This window comes from Merops nubicus, unplaced genomic scaffold (genome assembly GCF_000691845.1).
Source record: "Merops nubicus isolate BGI_N331 unplaced genomic scaffold, ASM69184v1 scaffold32191, whole genome shotgun sequence".
Taxonomy (NCBI): Eukaryota; Metazoa; Chordata; class Aves; order Coraciiformes; family Meropidae; genus Merops; species Merops nubicus.
Window position 1 is genome coordinate 10056 of NW_008589553.1, and position 21064 is coordinate 31119.

The 21064-nt window shown below is 48.9% G+C and overlaps 1 protein-coding gene across 2 annotated transcripts in view; it reads left to right on the plus strand.

Annotated features, from left to right (window-relative positions):
* Nucleotides 1-18816, plus strand: part of ASCC2 (activating signal cointegrator 1 complex subunit 2) — a 26101-nt gene extending 7285 nt beyond the window's left edge. For both annotated transcript variants that reach the window (XM_008949631.1, XM_008949632.1), the window contains 13 exons: nucleotides 827-937; nucleotides 1926-2038; nucleotides 4009-4083; nucleotides 4647-4754; nucleotides 6278-6346; nucleotides 7069-7143; nucleotides 7415-7601; nucleotides 8142-8356; nucleotides 10699-10818; nucleotides 15255-15479; nucleotides 17152-17263; nucleotides 17824-17900; nucleotides 18648-18816. In XM_008949631.1, coding sequence (XP_008947879.1) covers nucleotides 827-937; nucleotides 1926-2038; nucleotides 4009-4083; nucleotides 4647-4754; nucleotides 6278-6346; nucleotides 7069-7143; nucleotides 7415-7601; nucleotides 8142-8356; nucleotides 10699-10818; nucleotides 15255-15479; nucleotides 17152-17263; nucleotides 17824-17900; nucleotides 18648-18816 — 1656 coding nt within the window. The remainder of the gene's footprint in view (nucleotides 1-826; nucleotides 938-1925; nucleotides 2039-4008; nucleotides 4084-4646; nucleotides 4755-6277; nucleotides 6347-7068; nucleotides 7144-7414; nucleotides 7602-8141; nucleotides 8357-10698; nucleotides 10819-15254; nucleotides 15480-17151; nucleotides 17264-17823; nucleotides 17901-18647) is intronic.
* Nucleotides 18817-21064: the final 2248 nt, after the last annotated feature.

The following is a 21064-nucleotide window of genomic DNA, read 5'->3' on the forward strand; positions in this document are numbered from 1 at the left end:
CTGTTGTAGCCTCCAAGAGCCTGTTGCAGATGTCATAGAATCATTTGGGTTGGAAAAGACCTTTCAGATCATCAAGTGCAACCATCAGCTTAACACTCCCATGATCACTAAAACATGTCCCAAAGTGCCGCATCCACAGGTTTCTTGAACCCCTCCAGGGCTGGGGACTCCAGCACCTCCCTGGGCAGCCTGGGCCAAGGCCTCACCACTCTGCCAGGAAAGAAATTCTGCCCAAGATCCAACTGAAACCTCCCCTGGGGCAACTTCAGCCCATTGCCTCTCATCCTATCACTGGTTCCTTGGGAGAAGAGCCCACCCCCCACCTCTCTCCAGCCTCCTCTCAGGGAGCTGCAGAGAGCCAGTTCTCCCCTCAGCCTCCTCTTCTCCAGACTAAACACCCCCAGGTCCCTCAGCTGCTCCTCACAACCATGTTCCCCAGACCCCTCCCCAGCTTCGTTGCCCTTCTCTGGACCCGCTCCAGCCCCTCAAGGTCTTTCTGATCCTGTGGCACCCAGACCTGCCCCCAGTGCTCAAGCTGTGGCCTCCCCAGTGCCCAGTCCAGGGGCACGATCCCTTCCCTGCTCCTGCTGGACACAGTTTTGCTCCAGGCCAGGATGCTGGTGGCCTTGGCCACCTGGGCAAATGCTGGTTCCTGTTAAGCCAGCTGCCCACCAGCACCCCCAGGTCTTTTTCTGCCATTTTATTTTGGATCATTTTGGAAGCAGTTTCCTATAGCACATGTGATCATATCAATGATTAACAACATAAAGCCTGTCCTGCTGCCTTCTCCCATCAGTTTTAACACCATTCTCCTCTCTTGCTGTAGGTGTTCAACAATATTTTGCACAAGTGTGGTTTGCAGTGTGAAGGAGCCTCTGCTGAGCCCCAGAGATTGGAAGAAAAAATCAATGTGACTCCAGGGAACATGCCCCTCCAGGTAGAACTGTTGGTCCTCATGCTTCGCTCGTTGTAGTCCTGCAGCCTGAACAGTCTGTCCATGGAACAGTCTGACCACAGATGGTCGTTCTGTTCCCAAACACTGGTGACTGTCGTGTGACTTGATGATAAAGCTGTCCCACCATGAGTTGGTTGCTTTGCTTGGGTGCATTTCAGCCATATCCAGTGTATCATGGGCTCTTTTGAAACCTGGCATTTTTGTCACTTAAACAGCTTCTAAGTAATGTAGGAGAGTACCTGACATAAGTCTCCACATAACCCTGACAGGGATCAGTTGATTTTTTTTGTTTTTTCCTTCAGAAATATTTAACAAGAGTTTAGTTAATTAAGAGTTGGGGTTTTTTTTGTGCTGGGTGCTGTACAAAGACAGGCTCTGTGTCACTGAACATGGTCTTCTACAGAATCTTAGTCATACAGTTTGGGGGGGGAGTTGTTACAGCTACCCTGAAAAAGCATCTTGCACTGAAATGGGCCAAAATCACCCCTTTAATTCCTTTACCACTGCTCTGCAGTGCTTCCTGCTAGGTCAGAGAATCACAGAACAGTTTGGGTGGGAAGGGACCTTTCAAGGTCATCTAGTCCAACCCCCCTGCACTGAGCAGGGTGCTCAGAGCCTCGGCCAACCTCACCTGGAATGGTTCCAGGGATAGATGGAGAAGGATACTACGTGTGGAGGATATATTGAGGACAAAGCCACTGTCCAAAACAGGATGTGATGAGAATTTTTGTTATTTCACAGAGTCTTTAAGGAGAGTGAGCAGCTGGGATTGCTTTGGAGATCTTTAAAGGCTTGAAATGTCAGTGGAGACATGGTCTCTGCTGCAAGACCCAGTGACATGCCATGTGTGTAGGATTGGTAGCAGGAAAAAGGCTCATTCTGAACGTGATGTGTCCCATTAGTGAGTTCTGCTGTGTTCCTAGGACAAGTTGTCTGTTTTTTCTCTCACTAATTGCTCTTTCTCTCTCAGGAGCTGAAGGATATTGTGCTCTACTTATGCGACACTTGCACAACACTCTGGGCATTTCTTGATGTCTTCCCATTGGCTTGCCAGACCTTCCAAAAACATGACTTTTGTTACAGGTAAGTCTTGGACTGCAGACAGAGCTGGTCTTGGCAAAGTAAAAATACTGAATGTGCTGCTGTGTGTCCTGTCCCAGTCCCTGCCTTGTTAGGAGTAGACAGATTTAATGCAACTAGAGACTGCAGGGTTCACACTGACAGGAGTACAGCATAATAAATAAGTGAATATAAGGATGTCTAGAGTTTGCCTGGTTTATGTTCACCTTCATCATTCTCCATGAGTGATCCTAGAGCCAGGCAACCATGACAGTTTCAAAACCCAACCAAACAGTGCTCAGTGTGCTTTGGGAAGGGTGGGGAGGGGTGAATGGAAAAGAGCTGTGGAGAGAAAGAGCTTCCTGCTGTAGGACCCAAAGCAAGGGAAGCAGAAAGTATTTCAGAGTGATAGTCCACCAAGGTCTGAAAAGAAACATTTTTGTTTGATATTATGCCTAGGATTTATGCTAGAGAACGTTGCTGAGGCTTGGCAGACGCCGTGTGCCTGGGAGAGGATGACAGGCTGGGCTGACAGCTAATTCCCTGTCCAGCTCTGGGTCACAGCACGATGAGTCAGGATGGGCTCAAGGACCAGACAGCAGAGTGTGTTCCCACAGAGGCTGCAGGTCCTCCAGTGGGTGTTTGAAGCTCCCAGCTCACCTTGTAGAGTCTCTTCATAACAGCCTTTATTTAGGAGCAACCAAAGGGTTAATTTATTGTCCTTATTTCCCCTATTCTGTGTGCTCATTGGTGTGACCCAGCACAGGGTTTTGTTTCCAGTCACGTTGCAGACCTCTGAAGTCTTGCAGCTGCCAGTGGTTTATGGGCCACAGGTTGAGTGAAGCTGCTCTGGGGCCTGTAGGTGTCTGCCCTCTCTGGATGTCATTGTCAAGCTGGCTGTTGGCAGAACTGGTGGATGCTGTGGCTGGCTGGGTTGGCAGGCAGCACCCTGTGCACACTTGGTTACTCAGAGGAGGGAAGCCTTTTGCTTTTAGTTCTACTGTTGATGTCAAAGATCTGCTAAGATAGTTCTGATCTGTGCAGCAGGTCAGCAGCAGCCTTTTCATTCCTTCTCAGTGTGGGGAGGAAAAACTGATTCCTTGGAACCTGGAGTCTAAACCCATCTGCTGGCGTTTGCTAACCTCTGTCCCTGACTAAAAGTAGTGTCAACCAGCTCCTGCTACATTTCCTTCAATTAACTCATTTAAAACGCCTGGCTCTTAGTATGAGAAATGGGTGTAACGTTCCAGTGGAGCCTCTGCTCCTCAGTTCAGCTTGGCTTTTGTGCCAAGTGCTGCAAACTGTTACTTGTGACATGTAGCTACTCGGGAAGCAGTACTGGCTGCTGCTCTGTGAGGGCATCTGGCTGTTGTTGTGTCTCCCCACATCTTCTGGTGCTCAGCCCTTGAAGGAAAGGGGCTGTATGGGCTGCCTGGCATGGAAAACATGAAACTGGACCAGGCTGACTCTCTCTGCTTCCTTCCTGCCCCATCCTACTGAAACATCCTCTTAGGCTTTCTGCATATTGGATACCTTCATCTAAATGGCCACCTAGAGCAGGTTCTGTTGGAAATCATACCCTGTCTGATGCCCAGTCTTTAGCAAGGTAGGGCTGTGGGGACATTGGGGTGGGAAGGGATGTTTCAGGACAGGCTCGAGCAGATCAGCTCTGTGCAGGCTGCAGATTTGCACTTGGGATGTTTCTGGCCTGGGCAGGCTGTTCATTGTTCTTCTCTTCAGCAGCGTGGTGCCTTTCAAAGGCATTTCTTTGCTTCCATCTCCAGAGACACCTTGGTGGGTTCCTCAGAGTGCTGCCCTTTGCCTACTGTTTATTTCCTTGCCTGTGTTTCAGGGAGCAAAGCACAAAGCGGGGTAGTACTAATGAGTATGGCTGGTGAGGAGAAGGGAATGGCATTAATAATTTGGTTTGTCTTTTAGCAAATGACTTTGGAAACCTCAGCTGACAGTGACTGTTTTGTTGCCCCTTTCTCCAGATTGGCTTCATTTTATGAGCTGGCAATTCCTGAGCTGGAATCTGCAATTAAGAAGAGGCGCTATGAGGATAACAGGTGAGGACGTCTGCGAAGCTTTGCCTTTTCTTTGCAAGAAAAAACCTCCCCAGGCTTAGTTAAAAATTCACTTCCTGCTGCTTTACCCACCTCTGCAGAGTCTTTCTAGCTTTTTTTTTTTTATGCTGCTTCAAAGAACTCTGATGAGATGTCTTTTCTGATTCCAAATTTCCTTGGGCAGTGGGGTGACTAATGGTTTCTTTCACTGCTGTCTAAGAAAGTGGATGGGATGTGCATCTAAATTATAACAAAGTGTGAAAACATGAATGATACCTCTGTGTAGATCAGCCTGAATTTAAGATGCAGGATGTGCTGGTACAGTTGAGATATCATCTGTCTAGCTGTTGGGCAATTGGTGATGCAGGCCAGCTTTGTTTGGAGCACAGATTTTTTCCTTGATGACTATTAAATGGATCTAATCTCTGGTCCTTGCAGCAAAGCAATGATTCTGCTAATGAAATTCCCCCTCAGGAGGGATAACTCTAGGGTAGTGGTGTTAAAGATTCAGATTCCTTGTGCTGATACCAACCGTGTGGTTTTTTTTTTTTTTACTCTCTTTCAAGTGTTTTTGCTGATTTGTGGAGGAGAATTTCACATTCCAGGAAGAAGATGATAGAAGCTTTTCACATCCTAATAAACCAAGTCTGTCTGCAGCCCATCTTAGAGAGCAGGTATTGGCACTTGGGTGCTGTGGAATGAGCCAGTTATGTGATTGCTGTTGTGGGGGAGATGTTTCCTTGTTTTCAGATTTACTGGAGAAATTGGATTCTGCTGTTTGTGTTGGGGTGGGAGCCAAAAACTTTGGCTAAGATCAGAAGTTTGTTGTGCTCCATAGCAGGACTGTCCCAGATGAAGCTGTGTGGGCAGAATTGGTGTGGTGAGCTCTGTGCTGACCCCACTGGAGTGGGACAACACTGTGGTCCAACAAGCTTTCTAACCTGGGTTTATGGCTAATCTGTGAAGTCCAGTGGTGTGTGTAGACACCTTGACTGAGACACCACAGCAGGAACGATGTGGTGTGAGAGATCACTGAAAACAGGCATCCTAAATCTAGCTACTGGTGCCTTTACCTGGTTCTTACCCCCTCCTCTTGTGAAAATTAACTAATAGCTCTGTGAGGAGTCTCAAAATGAACACAAGTATAACTATCCTTGTTGTAAAACAGACATGAAGGGAAATGACCCAAATTCGTGCTGCATATTGGGGGCAGAGCCAAGTACCTGGCCAAGGCCAGCACTCCCTTAGGCTGGTCTCTCTGTGCCTGTTACAGGTTTTGTGGCTTCCTGGTCTCTGCAGCTCTTGTTCTGCTTGAATATTTTCCTGTTTGATAGCAGTAGAGTTGTCCAAGAAGATGAGGAGGGTCTGTTGGTGGAATTCTTTACGAGAGACCTGGATTTGCTTCCTTGACTTCCTCTGTGACCTGGAGCCTCTCACCCAGCCTGTCTGTGCTGTAAATCCAGACCCTCAAGCAGCAACAGCAGCCCTTGCTTACCTGAGTGTTGCCTTTCAGTGCCCACCAGAGAGTGCAACGTGTTCAGATTCCACACTGTGAAAGACTAAAGATAGTTCAGGGGTAGTAAAGGACGGCTCCAGAAACTCATTGCCAGTTTGAGAGCTGAGGCAGCTGTAGAAATGATGGATCTGGATTTTCTGGAGAAGCACCTTTTTCTTAGCACTGCTCTGCTCCAGAGAGTGTGCTGTCCTGCCATGAGGCTTGATGCCTCAGCAGCCACGGGAGGTTTGGGTGTTAGAACAGAAAGGTTGCAGGAGGAGTTTGCTGGGTGTATGTTCTTGCCTAGGTGAGCACATACTTTCTGGGAGGTTCACTGGTGTAATCCCAAGACATGTAATAAGAGTGCAGTTACGAAAGGGCTCCACGCCCTTCACTGCTTGTTGCAGGTCTGAGGCATCAAACAATGATTTGTAAAGTCTGTCTCAAGCCTTAGAGCAGTAACTGTGATAGGGCTTCAGACCTAACTGCCCAAAATGTTGGTTGAAGACATAAAAGAAACTTATTTCCATTTGACCCTTTGCTCCTGTGAGAGCCAAAAATGGTCTTAAATCTGTTTTCAAATGGGATTTTCCCTTGATGTACAAGTGTGACTTGGTTGGCTAGTGAGGCAGAATGTGGAGGTTTTGCAGTGCAGTAGCCTTAGAGCTGAGGGTTTCACTCTGTGCCTTTGTTTTTCTGCAGCTGTGAGAACATTCAGCCTTTTATTGAGGAATTTCTGCAGATCTTCACTTCAGTGCTTCAGGAGAGGAGGTGAGTCTAGCTGGAAAGAGGCCCAGGGGGAGGAGGGTCAGCTTGCTTTCCTATTCCATTCTTTACAGCAGAATTGCCTGAGACATTATTACGAGGCATTACAATGCATTTGGGAGGTAGAAATCATTCTGACTAGTTGGGAGAACTGCTGTGAGAAGATTTCAGACTGCAGCACAGACTTGGTTGTGAGGGTGAGGAGGGTGTTGCCTGACGCTGGAGAATCTTCACTCTTTAATCCCAGCTTTCTAAGTGGAGGACAGCAATTTAGCCATTAGCTACCTTGACAAGCTAGGCTGTTATTACTAATCTGTGCTTTTCAACTGGAGTGGCCAGACCAGGAAGATATTAAGTGCTAATGCTGAAGATGCAAAGTGAGTAAGTGGCAGAAGTGGGAGTTGGATCTCGTCCTGCTGACGGCGTTGTCATTCTGATCATGTTCCAATCATAAACCACGTTTCCTCTGTAATGCGGCACTGGGTTACAGCTCTTAACACCAGGAGGAGTGTTGCAACTGGCTCTGGTGCTTGGGGGAAGTGTTGCTGCAGTGCAATGGGAGCAAAATCAGACGTGGCAACACGTGCTGGAATCCAGCATGGGGTTGAAGGGTTGTCCGTGTTCCCACCTGAGCAGGGAGGACGTCGTGGTGGCAGAGGAGGAGTCGTGGAGTGGGACAGGGCTCCTGGGAATTTGAGTTCACCTGATTAAACTCTTTGCATCTTCAGATTCCTCCGTGACTACGATGAGCTGTTTCCTGTGGAGGATGATGTCAGTCTGCTTCAGCAAGCGTCCTCCACGCTGTATCCTTGGCTGTCACCTTGGGGTGCTGCTCCTGGACTCCATGCAGGTGGCATTTCCACTCTTCCTGCTTTGGTTGTTGCTCTGGTGATGCAGCTCTGGTTAAGCTGCATGACTGGTGGAAAATTTTTGTCTTTTAAAAGAATAAACAAAAAAAAAAAAGAAAGGGGGGAATGTTGATACAGCCTTGGGGGTTGCTGCAAATCACATAATTACTCCAAGGTGAGGTCTGAATACATGCATCTAGAAATGTCCTTAATGCTGTCCCCTTAGAGATGAGACCAGGACAGCCTATATCCTCCACGCAGTGGAAAGTGCATGGGAAGGGGTAGACAGGAAAAAAGCACAAGTTGTTAAAGATCCCTCACCCCCAGCAGCACCTAATGGAGCAGAAGCAATAGTGGAGAGTGCTGCTGAGGACCTGGGAGAGCTGGGGGCTGCGTACATCTCAGAGGATGAGGTGAGTAGAGCTGTGTGGGTGGGACTGGGTTCTGCTCTCTCTGTCCTTACTCCATTCCTCTCTGAGGAGAGGATTGTTTTGCTTGGGTTTGGGGCTTACATGGGGTTTTAGCCTCATTTCTTACCTTTGCTAGATTTCAGTGCAGCCCCACGTGTCTTGTGCAATGTAACACAAAGCTAGGCCTGAATCCCAGCTGTATCTTGGGGCAAACTGCCCATAGGTGCTGTTGGCTGGGGTTTGCTGTGGCCGTGCTTTATGCAAGTCCTGCATTTCAGCACTGTAGCTCCTGTGTCCGTGACACCCAGAGCTCATATGTCCTCTGAGGAAGGGATTCTCCAGAGCATCCCTGCTGACTCAGGGACAGACAAAGTCGTGTGCCCAAGTCTGTGCCATAGACCTTCTGTAGTATAAACCCCTTGGCTGATTTCTTTTCACTTCGGTCTTTGAGCTCCTTGTGCTGAAGTTCTGCTAACATATTCCACTAATTATTCCACTAAACATTATTCCACTAAAGCCACTGGTTCTGTTTGGTGTCTGCAGTGTGCTGGTGCGGCCGCTGCACCCCTTCCCAAGGTCTCAGGGGTGGAACTGGACTCTCTGATCTCCCAAGTGAAGGACTTGCTGCCAGACCTTGGAGAGGGCTTCATCCTGGCCTGCCTGGAGGAGTACAGTTACAACGCTGAGCAAGTGATCAACAACATTCTGGAAGATAAGCTGGTGCCATACTTGGATAAGCTGGACCGGACCATGCAAAGGTGTGGGACAACTTTTGGCATGGTTTGGATGGGTTTTGGTGTTTTGTCTGTGGTTTATCATTCTTGTAGAGCTCTGAGAAGCTGCCTGTGCGTTTTCCTGGGGGAGATAGCTGCAGTGAGAGTTTCTCCTTGCCATCAGCTGTCAGCTCCTGGCCCTCGTGTCCCTGCTCAGCACTGTAGTAAAGCAGACGCTTGGCTGTGTTTTGCAACAGGGACAAAGATACTTGTACATTAAATACACAAATAAGAAGGATTCACATTCCCTCATGGAGACATTGGCTTAAGCCTGGGCTGGTCAGTAGAGTGTGTTGCCTTCCAGAGCTGTTTTGCTGCAGAGGCCAGGGTTACAGGTGTCAAAATCCCAACTGTCCTCCAGGAAAAGGCATCTTCAAAGGAACTGCTCAGCCAAAATTCAACCTGCAGGGTCAGACACAGTATTTGAGAGGCTACTGCTCTGCAGTTGAAGCTAAAACAGAGGGAGATTGGAAGTGGCAATTCAGGTCCATGTTTTGTAAATTTTGACAAATTTGCCAGGCTTTTACTGACTTCTCTGGGCTGTAGATGGGATGTGGGGTTTCTAGCTGGCGATGGAATTGAGACAGTTTAGTTTGTCTGCAGCTGCTAGCATGTGTTTGTGCTGCCACAGCAGTTCCTGGCTGAGCCTCAGGATGTGAATGTGCTGTTTGTTCACATTTCATGGAGGAATGGGCAGACTGTCTCATTGTTGCATTAAAAAAGGAATGCATCTTTATCAGAAAAATGTTGTAAAAAAAAATCTTAGTCTTGCAACAATCTTCACGCTCTCACAGTCAGATCTGCTGACATGGGTACAAATGAAGTGGGTGGGCTTGTGAAAGGGTTGGGATTTTTGTGCAAAGCCAGCAGTTACAGAAGATAGGGCTGGCTTTTTTTTTTTTTTCCCTTGCCTTTTGCATCTTGAAACAAAACTGTCAATTCAATAGCCAATGTGGAATTTTGATCACTGCTGATTTCAGAAGCGAGCACAGCGGCGTTTTTGGGTGCCCAGCTGAGCTAACAGCACCAACAAATTGAATGTTAAAGCAATGGGCTTTTGACTGAGAAGTTGAACAAATGTAAACCTGGAACCTTGAGAAAAGGGATTAGGAAGGAACCATAGGGAGGTAAATAGCCTCAAATCGACAGTAGCAAATTATTGGAATTTTTTCCAGCATGTAATTCATCATACTTAGTGTTCAGCTTTACTGAGTCACTGCCTGGGGACCACGCAGGCTGTCACAGTCCATGCTGCTGGGCAGTTTTACTTGTTCTTAAATGAACAGAAGAATTTTCTTTCTGCTTTTTGTAAGCCACAGAATCATCAAATGATTTGGGTTGGAAGGGACCTTAAAGATCATCTAGTTCCAACCCCCCTGCCATGGGCAGAGACACCTCCCACTAGAGCAGGTTGGTCAAAGCCAAATCCAACCTGGTCTTGGACACCTCCAGGGTGGAGCATCCACAGCTTCTCTGGGCAACCTGTTCCAGTGTCTCACAACCCTCAGAGTGAAGAACTTCTTATTTTCATAGAATCATAGAATGTCTGGGCTGGAAGGGACCTCCAAAGCTCATCTAGTCCAACCCCCCTGCAATAAGCAGGGACATCTCCAACTAGAACAAGCTACTTCAAGCTTCATCCAGCCTGACCTTGAATGTCCCCAGGGATGGGGCCTCCACCACCTGTCTGGGCAACCTATTCCAGTGATCTGTCACCCTCATATTAAAGAACTTTTTCCTAATGTCTAACCTAAATCTCCCCTTTTCTAGCTTAAAGCCATTACCCCTCATCCTGTCACTCCAGACCCTTGTGAATAGTCCCTCCCCTGCTTTCCTGTAGCCCCCCTCAGGTCCTGGAAGTTCGCTATGAGGTCCCCCCAGAGCCTCCTCTTCTCCAGGCTGAACAGCCCCAACTCCCTCAGCCTGTCCTCACAGCAGAGCTGCTCCAGCCCTTGCAGCATTTCTGTGGCTCTCCTCTGAATACTTTCCAACAAAAGAGGATTTTGGCCCAAAATAGGATTTTCTAAGAAGCTCTTCTTTGGGAGGGTGATGAGACACCAAGACACAAGTCACTTTAGTTTCCCCACAAAGATAAGCTTTGAAATCTGTGCCTTTTATCTTGGCCAGTGCCTTGTCGTGGTCGTGCACGTGCAACAGTGCAGCTGTGAAATGGAGGAATCGAGGACGACCTTGGTCTGCTTTTGGGTGACTCTGAGACTGGCAAAGCATAAAGCAAGGTCTTAGGAAGGAGAGGACTCGGTCTTCCCCAGTTCACCTTTGTTTTCATTCTCTTTTTCTTCTTTGTTTGTTTTTTTTTTTTTAAACAGACAGCTGAAGCCAGACCCTACTCCTCTAGTCACCTCTCGCTGTAATGTTTTCCAGGATGATGAGTTTGATGTTTTCAGCAGGGATTCAGTGGATGTCTCTCGGATACAAAAAGGCAAACGGTGAGTATGGGGCACCTTTAATTAACCCTGTCTGTCAGGAGGAGTAAATATCTGCAACCCTGCACGGCTGTTTCTCACAGAAACCTCCTGCAGGAATTTGTCGGCGAGGAGTAAGGCTGGTCAAAACGTTTTCTACCTGTTTCTTCTGTTTCTCTGGGAAAGTAAAATGAAATATTATTAGAGGGTTGGTTTCAGTCCGTGTTTTTCCTAATTGGCTTTCATCTGTATGCTGCTAGAGATTGCTCTGCCAAGCTTCTGTCGGGCTCTTGCTTCTTGCTCTTAATGTTAAACTTGTACTGAACAACAAATCTTGAAAAGCAACCAACTCTGCGAGCCTGGGATGGTGACTCAGAGCTGAGCCTAAGTAATCATTTGGTTTAGAGCCAAGTGAAGCTTCAATATCCATCTACTTCAAAATCTGATAATGCTCAGTGCCTCAGACTGCTGATGTGGTTCCTGCTGCTGTAGGCTCCCTCCAGGAGGACAGTTCCTCTGGTTCCTGCCCACTGTGTGTGTGGTGCTCCACGCAGGTTTAGGGTAGGGCATTGCCCTGCTGCCTCCACCCATGTCAGCTGTGTCTCTATAACCTCTGACTTTTTTCACATTCTTCTGAAATGCTTTCTCTAACAGCCAAATGTAACTTTTATGTTGGTATATTATTTACACAGAGAGTAAATTTTAAAAGTCTAATTGGGTATTGAGCCATATGACCCTTGGAGCTCCTGGGTAAGGTTTTGGTTGCAGAGATACTTCACACTCTCAAGAGTAAACCACTTTTGTCCTGAAGTCTAGTCAGACAGCATCTCAGCAGCAATGCCATAGTGTCCATGCTGCCTTGGCTAGAAAAGAAAATAATTTCTTTTCTCTCTGGCCATGGCAAGGAATTTTGAAGTGTTCATAGCTAAGAAGTCTCTCCTTTCCCCTCATCGTGTTGCCTTGCTTGATGTGCCTGCTTGCACTCAGCAGGAGCCTTGTGCATGGGTGCACGTGGCTAGCTCATAGACCCATCAAATGCTTTGGGTTGCAAGGGACCTTTCAAGGTCATCCAGTCCAACCCCCCTGCAGGGAGCAGGGACATCTGCAGCTAGAGCAGGTTGCTCAGAGCCCCAGCCAACCTCACCTGGAATGGTTCCAGGGATGGGGCAGCCTGGGCCAGGGGTTGCCCTCAGCTTCAAAAATTTCTTCCTTCTCTCTAGTCTAAATCTCCCTCTTCCAGTTTCAAACCAACCCCCCTTGTCCTGTCCCAACAGGCCCTGCTCAAAAGTCTGTCCCCAGCTTTCGTGTAGGCCCCTTGAAGTCCTGGCAGCCCCCAGCAGGTCTCCCCAGCTGGAGCCTTCTCCTCTGTGGCTGCCCCAGCCCAACTCTCTCCTGCTGGGCTCCCAGCAGAGGGGTTCCCCCCTCGGGGCATTGCTGGGGTTCCTCTGGCCCCGCTCCAGCAGGTCCCTGGCTCTGCTGTGCTGAGGACTCCCGAGCTGCCCCCGCACCGCAGGGGGGTCTCCCCAGAGCAGAGGTTCAGAATCCCCTCCTCATCTCCTGTCTCCCCAAAGTCTTGCTCATATGGGTGGTTGCTGCAGCAGCTGGACAGGCTGCAGAGCACTTTCCGAGTTCAGCCAGTTCATCCCATGTGTGGAATAACCCTGCTCAGAGCTCCCTCTGCAGATCACAGAGAACTCTGGTAGCTGCAGCTCATCCCTGAGCTGGCCTGTGGGACCCTGCTCCCATGGCTTTGCCCTCCAGCTGCAGGGAGGTGGCATCTGTTATGTGATCTCTTGGGATTATCCTCTTACTGCTCTTGTTCCTGGTGTCTCTTTGGCCTCCCTCAGGCCATGTCTTCATTTCAAAACAGTTGTTCTTACTCTGAGAACACTCTCTGCAATGACTCCAGATGTTATGTTTTGAGTGGGTTTTAGAACCTGGAGGTAACCAGCTGTAACAGACAGTGGACACTCTATGCCCAAAGTTGACCATATCTAGTGAAATCAAGGGCTGAACTGTGGTACCTTGTCTCTAGGATTTAATGTTCACAACTCTGTAAATGTGAAGAGTGTTCTTTCAGCACCAATGTCCAACTTCTTCAGTAGCCTTTCTTCCACAAGCAAGAAGCCCAATGCTTTACCCAAGTGCCAGGGTTACAGGGTTCATAGATTCACAGAAAGGTTTGGGTTGGAAAGGACCTTTCAATGTCATCCTGTCCAACCCCCTGCAGTGAGCAGGGATGTCCCCAACTAGAGCAGGTTGCTCAGAGCCCACAGCAACCTGGCCTTGAATGGTTCCTGGTTTCTCCCAGCCTAGCATGAGATCTGCTTTGAATATGAATTGTATCAATACTGTGGGGTTTTTTTCTTCTTCTTAAAGTCTTTTGCTCACCAAATTCTGCTTGTGCTCAGTGCTGGTGCTGCCTAAGCCTGGTGTCACAACAGTGCTTGAAGAGCCAGGTCAGGTTGGGCCTCATTGCAGTAGCTGTGCTGAGGGTAAGTGTAAGCAGGTTGGGACAGGGACTGTTAGTGTGAAAAAGAAAGGCACAGCAGGACCAGGAGCCCAACAAGCCTGGGGGGGTGAACAGACAGGGGTGTAAGGGCTTCTTTGCTGATCCTGAAAAGCAATCACGCCTGTCTCTGCCTGTCCAGCCCTCATGGCTGGCTCTGAAACTTAGAGCATGTCCTGAACACTATGGGACTAGAGGAGATTTTCCTGGATTTGGTGTCTGAAACATTCCATTGCAGCTCTTCTGCAGTCATCAGACCAGCTCAACAGGAAACAATTACCAAATGCTTAGTTCAGTCTCATGCTGACTCCCAACAGAAGATGTTATCCCAGCCTAGGTATGTGTGAACTAACCACCTGCTTTGTTAGGGCAGCTTGCAGCTAAATGCAGGCATGGAACAGTGAGTCAGTTAGAGAGGGCAACCACATCTCGCTGTGATGTTACCTTGTTTTGGGTTTCTCAATGAAAATCAGGCTGCTCAGCTCATGTCCCCACTGCTTGCTGGCATGTCCCATATGTCTGTCCAGTCTTGAGTCTGCCTTGGATGGATTCCTTCTCTGATAACAATCAAATGCCAAATACATCCACTGATGCATGTTCCTTCTAGACTTTGAGGGCTGGAAGTTGTCCTGTGAGTACCTGGCAGTGGAATCCCTTGCTGAGGGCATGCACTTAGCTGGTCTGAAAAATGGGACTTCAAAGAGTTTCCTTTTGTGCAGCTTGAGACACAGCATCTCAGTGGCTGCTCTGGAACACTGCTGCCAAAATTCTGGTGCTTGGTTTTCCCTTCTTTCAAATGTTTAAACTCTGCAGCTGCGTGTGCTGCCACCATGAGCTGGTGCTGCAGCAGGGGGCTGGAGGGCACTCGGGGCCTGGCAGAGCCACCTCTAGGCTGGAGGTTTGGCCCAAACAGCTGCTGGTCCAGATTCATGGGACTGCTGGTGTTATTTGGATCTGGGCCAAATTTCAGCTTGAGGATAATTGCTTTTGGCCTCCCATAAAAGCTTCCTTTCTGTCTCAAATGACAGCAGCAGTCTCCAGTTCCTGTTCTTATCTGCTGTGTGATCTTGCTGGGCTTCTGTTGAAAAATGACTTTGTTCCAAGCCAGGAGTGGCTGGTTTTAGTAGCCAGACAAGCAGCCCCGTTATAAATCAGGGGAAATAAGCTTAGGGAGCACTCGTGGAGTTTGAGAGGAGACTTAGAATCATAGAATCATTTAGGTTAGAAGGGACCTCCAAGATCATCAAGTCCAACCATTGAGCCATTAGGGCTCTAATGTCCTCTGCTAAAACAGATCAGAATCTGTCAGGGTTGGAAGGGAGCACAAGGATCCCCCAGTTCCACCCCCTCTGCCATGAGCAGGGACACCTCCCACTAGATCAGGCTGCCCAGAGCCTCATCCAGCCTGGCCTTAAAGACCCCCAGGGATGAGGCCTCAACCACCTCCCTGGGCAACCCATTCCAGGGTCTCACCACTCTCATGGGGAAGAACTTCTTCCTCACATCCAGCCTGAATCTGCCCACTTCCAGCTTTGCCCCATTCCCCCTAGTCCTGTTGTTACTCGATATCCTAAAAAGTCCCTCCCCAGCTTTCTTGTAGCCCCCCTAAGATACTGGAAGGCCACAATAACGTCACCTCGGAGCCTTCTCTTCTCCAGACTGAACAGCCCCAACTCTCTCAGTCTGTCCTCACAGCAGAGCTGCTCCAGCCCTCGGATCATTCTGGTGGCCCTTCTCTGGACACGCTCCAGCAGCTCCACGTCCCTCTTGTAATGGGGGCTCCAGAACTGGATGCAGTGCTCCAGGTGGGGTCTCACCAGAGCAGAGTAGAGAGGGAGACTTCTGCTGCTTCAGCTTCCACTTACTAGTGGGAAAACCAGATAACTCCCAAAGAAGATGTTTGCTTACTACCTTTGTGTCTGCCTCTCCCTTGCCATGCTGTGGAGCACAGGAGGGAGAAGGACACAACCAGGAGTCTGCTGAATGACAAACGCCTGGTGGCTGAGCAGAGGGAGCGCTACAGCCAGTACAGCGTGGTGGTGGAGGAGGTTCCTGTGCAGCCAGGGGAGGCTCAGCTCTACAGGGAGGACTATGAGGACGAGTACGACGACACTTACGATGGAAACCAAGTGGGGGCAAACGATGCTGACTCAGATGATGAGCTGATCAGTAGGAGGTAGGTGCTGTGGCTTCGGGAGGTTGGTGGGAATCACCACCTAGAGCTGTCTGGCTCGCCCAAGTCTGTCCAAAGTGGGGGGTTTGGCTGTTTCTCCATGAGGACGTGCACACTTGAAACCACCCCTTTGGCTGCTGCTGCTGCTTTTTCTAATACCTAAGGAAGGAGATTTTTTGGGTCTCTTCTTCTAGGTAGGGAGTGTTGCCATGGTGTGCACCCAGAACGTGTCTGCAGGACTGGGCCACTGCCTCAATTATCAACAAATCTAAGAGGGAAGTTTGCCATTGTGTTGAAACTCCACTCAGCAGTGCCTCCGCTTACAGAAAACTGTCCTGCAGCAGGGGAAGATGGGCTGCCTGAGTAATCCACATTGAGGGTAGCTGTAAAATGGCTGCTTAGCAAAGGGAAATGTCAAAATTTGGAAAACTGTACAGCTGAACTTCTCCTTGCCAGTCCCCTCTGACAGCTCGGAGTGCTGAGAGCTGGAATTCTGTCCTGGATGGACTGCACAGCATCTCCACAGTGACTGACCACTGGAGACAATTAGCTTTTAGGGAGAAAAGGGTTAGCTTGGGATGGGGGATGTAGAATATTTAATTTAGAAATAAGAATTAGAGACAGAAAACACATCTGTTAAAGGGGGTTTGACATTTCTGAAAGTGGCCTTTTAAATTCTGATGTGTTATGAAGATGTCACCACTTCTAACCTCAAAACCAAATGCATATTTACATTGGGGTTCCTTTGTCCCTTTGCCTTTTTTTTTTTCCTCCTAAAGTGTGGTGAGGCTTCAAATTTAAATCCTTTTTGTGGTTTGCCTGTAGCAGTGTGGCATTTGGGTCTTTTCCCCTATTTCAGGTGCTCAGCACTCGCTGCTCCTTGAGAGGCAGCAGGAACAGTTAGTAGATGTTACTGCTGAAAATTACATCTATAGGTTAGAAGTAAAAAAGGCTTTTCTGTTTTTACCTTTATTTCTTTGACAGTGGAATGGTGGATCTGAATTCCAGTAGAATTTAAGCACACGCACACCTATATATATATATTAAAGAAGAGCTGTAGGCATGTGGCAAATTCTGCCTCCACCCCCCAGGCCCTTTGCTGCTCTGCGTGTTTGGGCTGATTCATAAAGCTTGATGGATTTCTCCAGATATTTCCCCCTGGATGAAACTGGGGCACAGCAATGAAATTGGGGCTCCATGAATAACCACTGGCTGGTCACAGACAGTTTAGAGCACAGCACTTTGCAAGCTTTAATGCTTCTGGCTGAATTTGAGCATGAGGTTTGAGGGTTTGTCTTTGTACCATAGGTGCTCGCTGCCTCGTGGCTGTGCCTGGATCCCCTTCTCCCAGAGGAGGCAAATGTTTCCTTCGAGAAATTCTTTCTGAGCTTTCAGGTTTTTCCTGACCTGCTCCTTTTTTTAAACTATTATTCTTTTCAGTAACAACTTCATAGTGAACATTCCCCAGTGAAGAACATGTGGTTATAAATTGCCCACAGTAAATGTGTCATTAGCTACTGGGTCTCTTTCTTTTTTTCCCCCTTCAGAAAAAGAAGTCCATGAAACTTGTAGATTCTCATTTTTGAAAGATAGAAACCAGAAAGGGCCTGCTGTTCAGTGAAATGCTTGTGGCTGTTCTGTCTTCATTGCTGGCTGTTTGTGTCTTCCTTCTCAGGCCATTCACAATTCCTCAGGTCTTGAGACCTAAAGGGCAGGAGGAAGGACAGGAGGAAGAGGAAGATGATGAAGAGGAGGAAGAGGAGGAAGCTGAAAAGGAAAGAACAAAGGTGACATTTAGCTTGTGGTTGGAGTTACATTGAGATTTACCAGGTCATACCTGCTTCACCTGCAGGGTGACAGGGAGCAGATTGCCTCTTTCAGAGAGTGAATCTTTTAACAGTAGCATGGAGACTAAGCCTCTTTTCAGAGTGGCCCTTTCTGCAGACTACTGGGCTGTGAAATGGCCCCTGAGTACAGCTACCCACTGCTTCCTGGGCTGAGGCAATGACACTTGCTCCATGGAGAGCTGGCATCTCCTTTACTCCATAGACAGTGCCAGCAGGACACTCTGAGGGTCACTAACGCTCTGTTGTCACGGATAGACCGGAAATGGTGATGTGGATGGTGTTGCTGGCAGAGGGAGGATAGGGGGAGAAGTCTCAGTCAGGTTTTTTGCCAGGTTTTGTGTTTCTGGTCACTGACACTAATCCTGCTGGCTCAGCCAGAAGAGAGAACGAACAGTGAATTGACTCTGTTCCATGGCCCACCAGAATCAGCTCCTGCTCTACCCTTTTGCATGATGCTGATGAATTTACTGACCTCTTTCCTTCCTTCCTTCCCCTGCTAGGACCATTTTGTGCAGGACCCAGCTGTACTGCGGGAGAGGGCTGAAGCCAGGCGGCTGGCTCACCTTGCAAGGAAGGGGTAAGAAGCTTCTCCCTCTGTGGGGTGAAGCCCCAGCTCCATGGTTAGGTGTTTTGATGCTGACTGAAATTGTTGAGGATATACCAGTTCCTTAACATTCCTGTACCTCAGGGTCACCACCACAGTGGTGGTAACTTCCTTACCCAACTTCCACTTCACTGCTGGTGGTTCTGTCCCATCAGATGGGTGGCATGTCCCTTTGTCATAAGCAGAAGAACCCTGTGGAAGATAGGATCTTGGAGAGCACAGCTTTTCAGATCATGAACAGCTCCCACAGGCATCTCTGGAAAGTTTAACAGCTGGCTTTAGCTGACAATCTCTGTGCAGAGAAGGATGCAGTCGTTGTGTGGCTAGTCACAGAATCACTAAGGTTGGAAAAGACCTCAAAGGTCAAGTCCAAATGTCAACCCAACACTACCCTGACCACTAAACCATGTCCCCAAGTGCCACGTCCACACATTTTTTGAACCCCTCCAGGGATGGTGATTCCACCACCAGCCTGGGCCAAGGCCTCACCACTCTGCCAGGAGAGAAATTCTAATATCCAGTTGAAACCCCCCTACCCCGATGTCACTTAACCCCATTTCCTCTTGTGCTGATGCTCAGTAGAAGGCAGAAGTAGAGGTGGAATGGGCTGAGGCTGAAGGCCTGATGGCCCAACTCCCCACACCCAGTTGTTCCTGGGGATATTTTGTCCCCCAGGTTTGTGGTGTGCTTGTGCTGATGTCCTTCCCCTGTGCCCTCCAGGCACAAGCATGACAGCTCTGCTGTTGTTGGGAACGTGAAGGGCCACGGGCAGAACCGGGAAACGGTGCAGGAGAGGAGGAAGAAGGAAGCAAACAAAAGCTCAAGAGCTAACCATAACCGGCGGGTCCTGGCTGACAGGAAGAGGAATAAAGGCATGATTCCCTCCTGAAAGACTCTGGGCACGAGTGTTGCATCATCCTCAGCTCTCTGCTTAGGAGGAGGCAGCTGCGCTCCGTCCCCCCTCGCTGCGGGGACTGGATACGGTGGTTTGATGCCTGGCACTTTGGCAGGGAATTGGACGCCCCGTGGCTGCTCCTCAGCCTCGAGGGGCACGTGCCTGACCTCACCATGACACGTTGGACTGGCTGCACCAGTCCTTCCTTTCCTTTTTGTACTATTTATAATGCCGAGAATTGTATTTTCATACTCGCGCAGCTCGAGGGCTGCCAGGCTGCACGGCAAGCAGCTCAGAGAGGCAGCCTTCCCTGGAGCAGCCCTCACAGCCTTCTGCTCTGCTGAAACACCTCCTCCTCAGCTACAGCTCGAATGGTAGGTAGGAAAACGCTCGGGCTGTTCCCATGGCCCCCAGACACACGGGAGTTGAGGTGAATGAAACCTCACCATCAATTTCCGTCCCCGGTGTGAGGCGTGCAAATGACTTAAATCCTTTAGTTGGTGTTTTAGGGCCTTACAAACTGTATCGATCCTCAACGTGGAGGAACCTCAACAAGCCTTTTAACGTGCTGTGCCTGCAGGCAGTGAAATTCAATTGCCACAGCCACCCAGACTGAAGGGTACCTGAAAATTGAGGTCCTAGGTGAGATGACAGCAGTGTGGAGGTGGGCGTGGGAGGCAGCAGGGTCAGAGTCCCTGGGGAGCTGCCTCCTCAATAACCACTTGTCACACTTGGTGAAGCAGAACTGCCCTGATCATTGTGTTTGCTGTGAGGAGGGCTGGCAGCTGATAGTAAACAGCCTGGGAGCTAGTAGTAAACAGTTTGTATTTGCTCAGGGCACTTCTCCTGAGGGCTGTCTTTTGTTACAGAGCTGCTCCCTGGGCTGGGAGTCAGGAATTCCTGAGTTTATTCTGTAAGCTGTTTGTAAGGTGTTCGGACCCCTTGGCACTGGCTGCTACACTTGGGCAAGCCTGGAGTATCTGCCAGCAGCTGGTGATAAACCTGCTCCAGTCGCTGTTGTCATGGAGCATTAGCACATTCTTGGAGTGTTTTCTCCATTGTGGAGTGTTTTCTCCATTGTGGAGATGAACTTTAAGACAAGCAATTAGGCTTTGCTTGGTTAATCTGCTCTGAGTGCCATCTCCCCACCACCACACTTGGTTGTTTTTGTTGTTTTTTTTTTTTTCCTCTGGAACTGCAGAGGTGACTGTGGTTTATCTGCATGCTGATGAAATGAGCAGTGGGTTATGTGATGTTGGAGCTCCTGTTCCAGCTGCTCCAGGGCACTGCAGGAGGAGCACTTTGGTTAGAGAGCTCTGGGACATACCAAGTTTGGTTCGGCAAGCTGGGGTCTGTGCGGAGAGTGGGGCTGTGGGGGAGTGCTGCTGCCAAACACTCTCGTGCTGGGGCAATTCTCAGAAGGTGGAGGAATGGCTGTCACCACTGTGCAAGTAGGATGAGGTCCTGAGTGTTTCAAGGAGAAGATTTTGGGAGATGTATCAGTGCTGTGCACCTCCCCAGCGACAAGGCATGGGAATAAGGGAATTCTATTTCCCAGCTTCCCCAGATCCCCTGTCCAGGGAACTCACCAGCTCAAGTAACAAGCTCTCTGCACCAGCTCTGTCCCCACACCTCACACTGTGTTCATCTTTAGCTGGTGCTACCAAGAAGCTCCAAGTCTCTATCACCCGCTGAGCACAGCGTGAAGCTGCACCTTGCAGGTGGTCAGGAACCACAGGAGATGATCCTGGGGAATGTTTAAACCCTTCCCCTCTAGCCTCTCCAACAGCACAGCTGGGACTGGGAGAGCTGTAGCTGGTTTTTGCTAAAAAAAAAAAAAAAAAAAAAAAAACCCATAAGCACAATGTTTTTTTAAGCCTTCTCTGTTCTTAAACTTAGTTTTCCTCCTGCCACCTATTTGCAAACCCAATAAAGCTGCTTACAGTAATGCTGGCTCTAATTTGCTCTGCCTCAGCCATTGCTGAAATTCCTCCTCATTAGTGAAAATACAGCGAGGAGGGAGAGATGAGGCTTCTGGGCTGGGAAAGGGGGGAGAGGAGAACTCACTCAGCCAGATCTTTATGCCACCTGAGAGCCCAGAGTAATTAACTGAATCATTACCCCCACCAGTACCTGAGCAGCCCTTTCCCTGAAGAAAGATGCGTTTGAAATGGCCACAGGGGTGGCCTCTTCCATGAAGCTGAGAATTCCTCTTTCCTCTGCCAGCCACACGCCCCTGTGT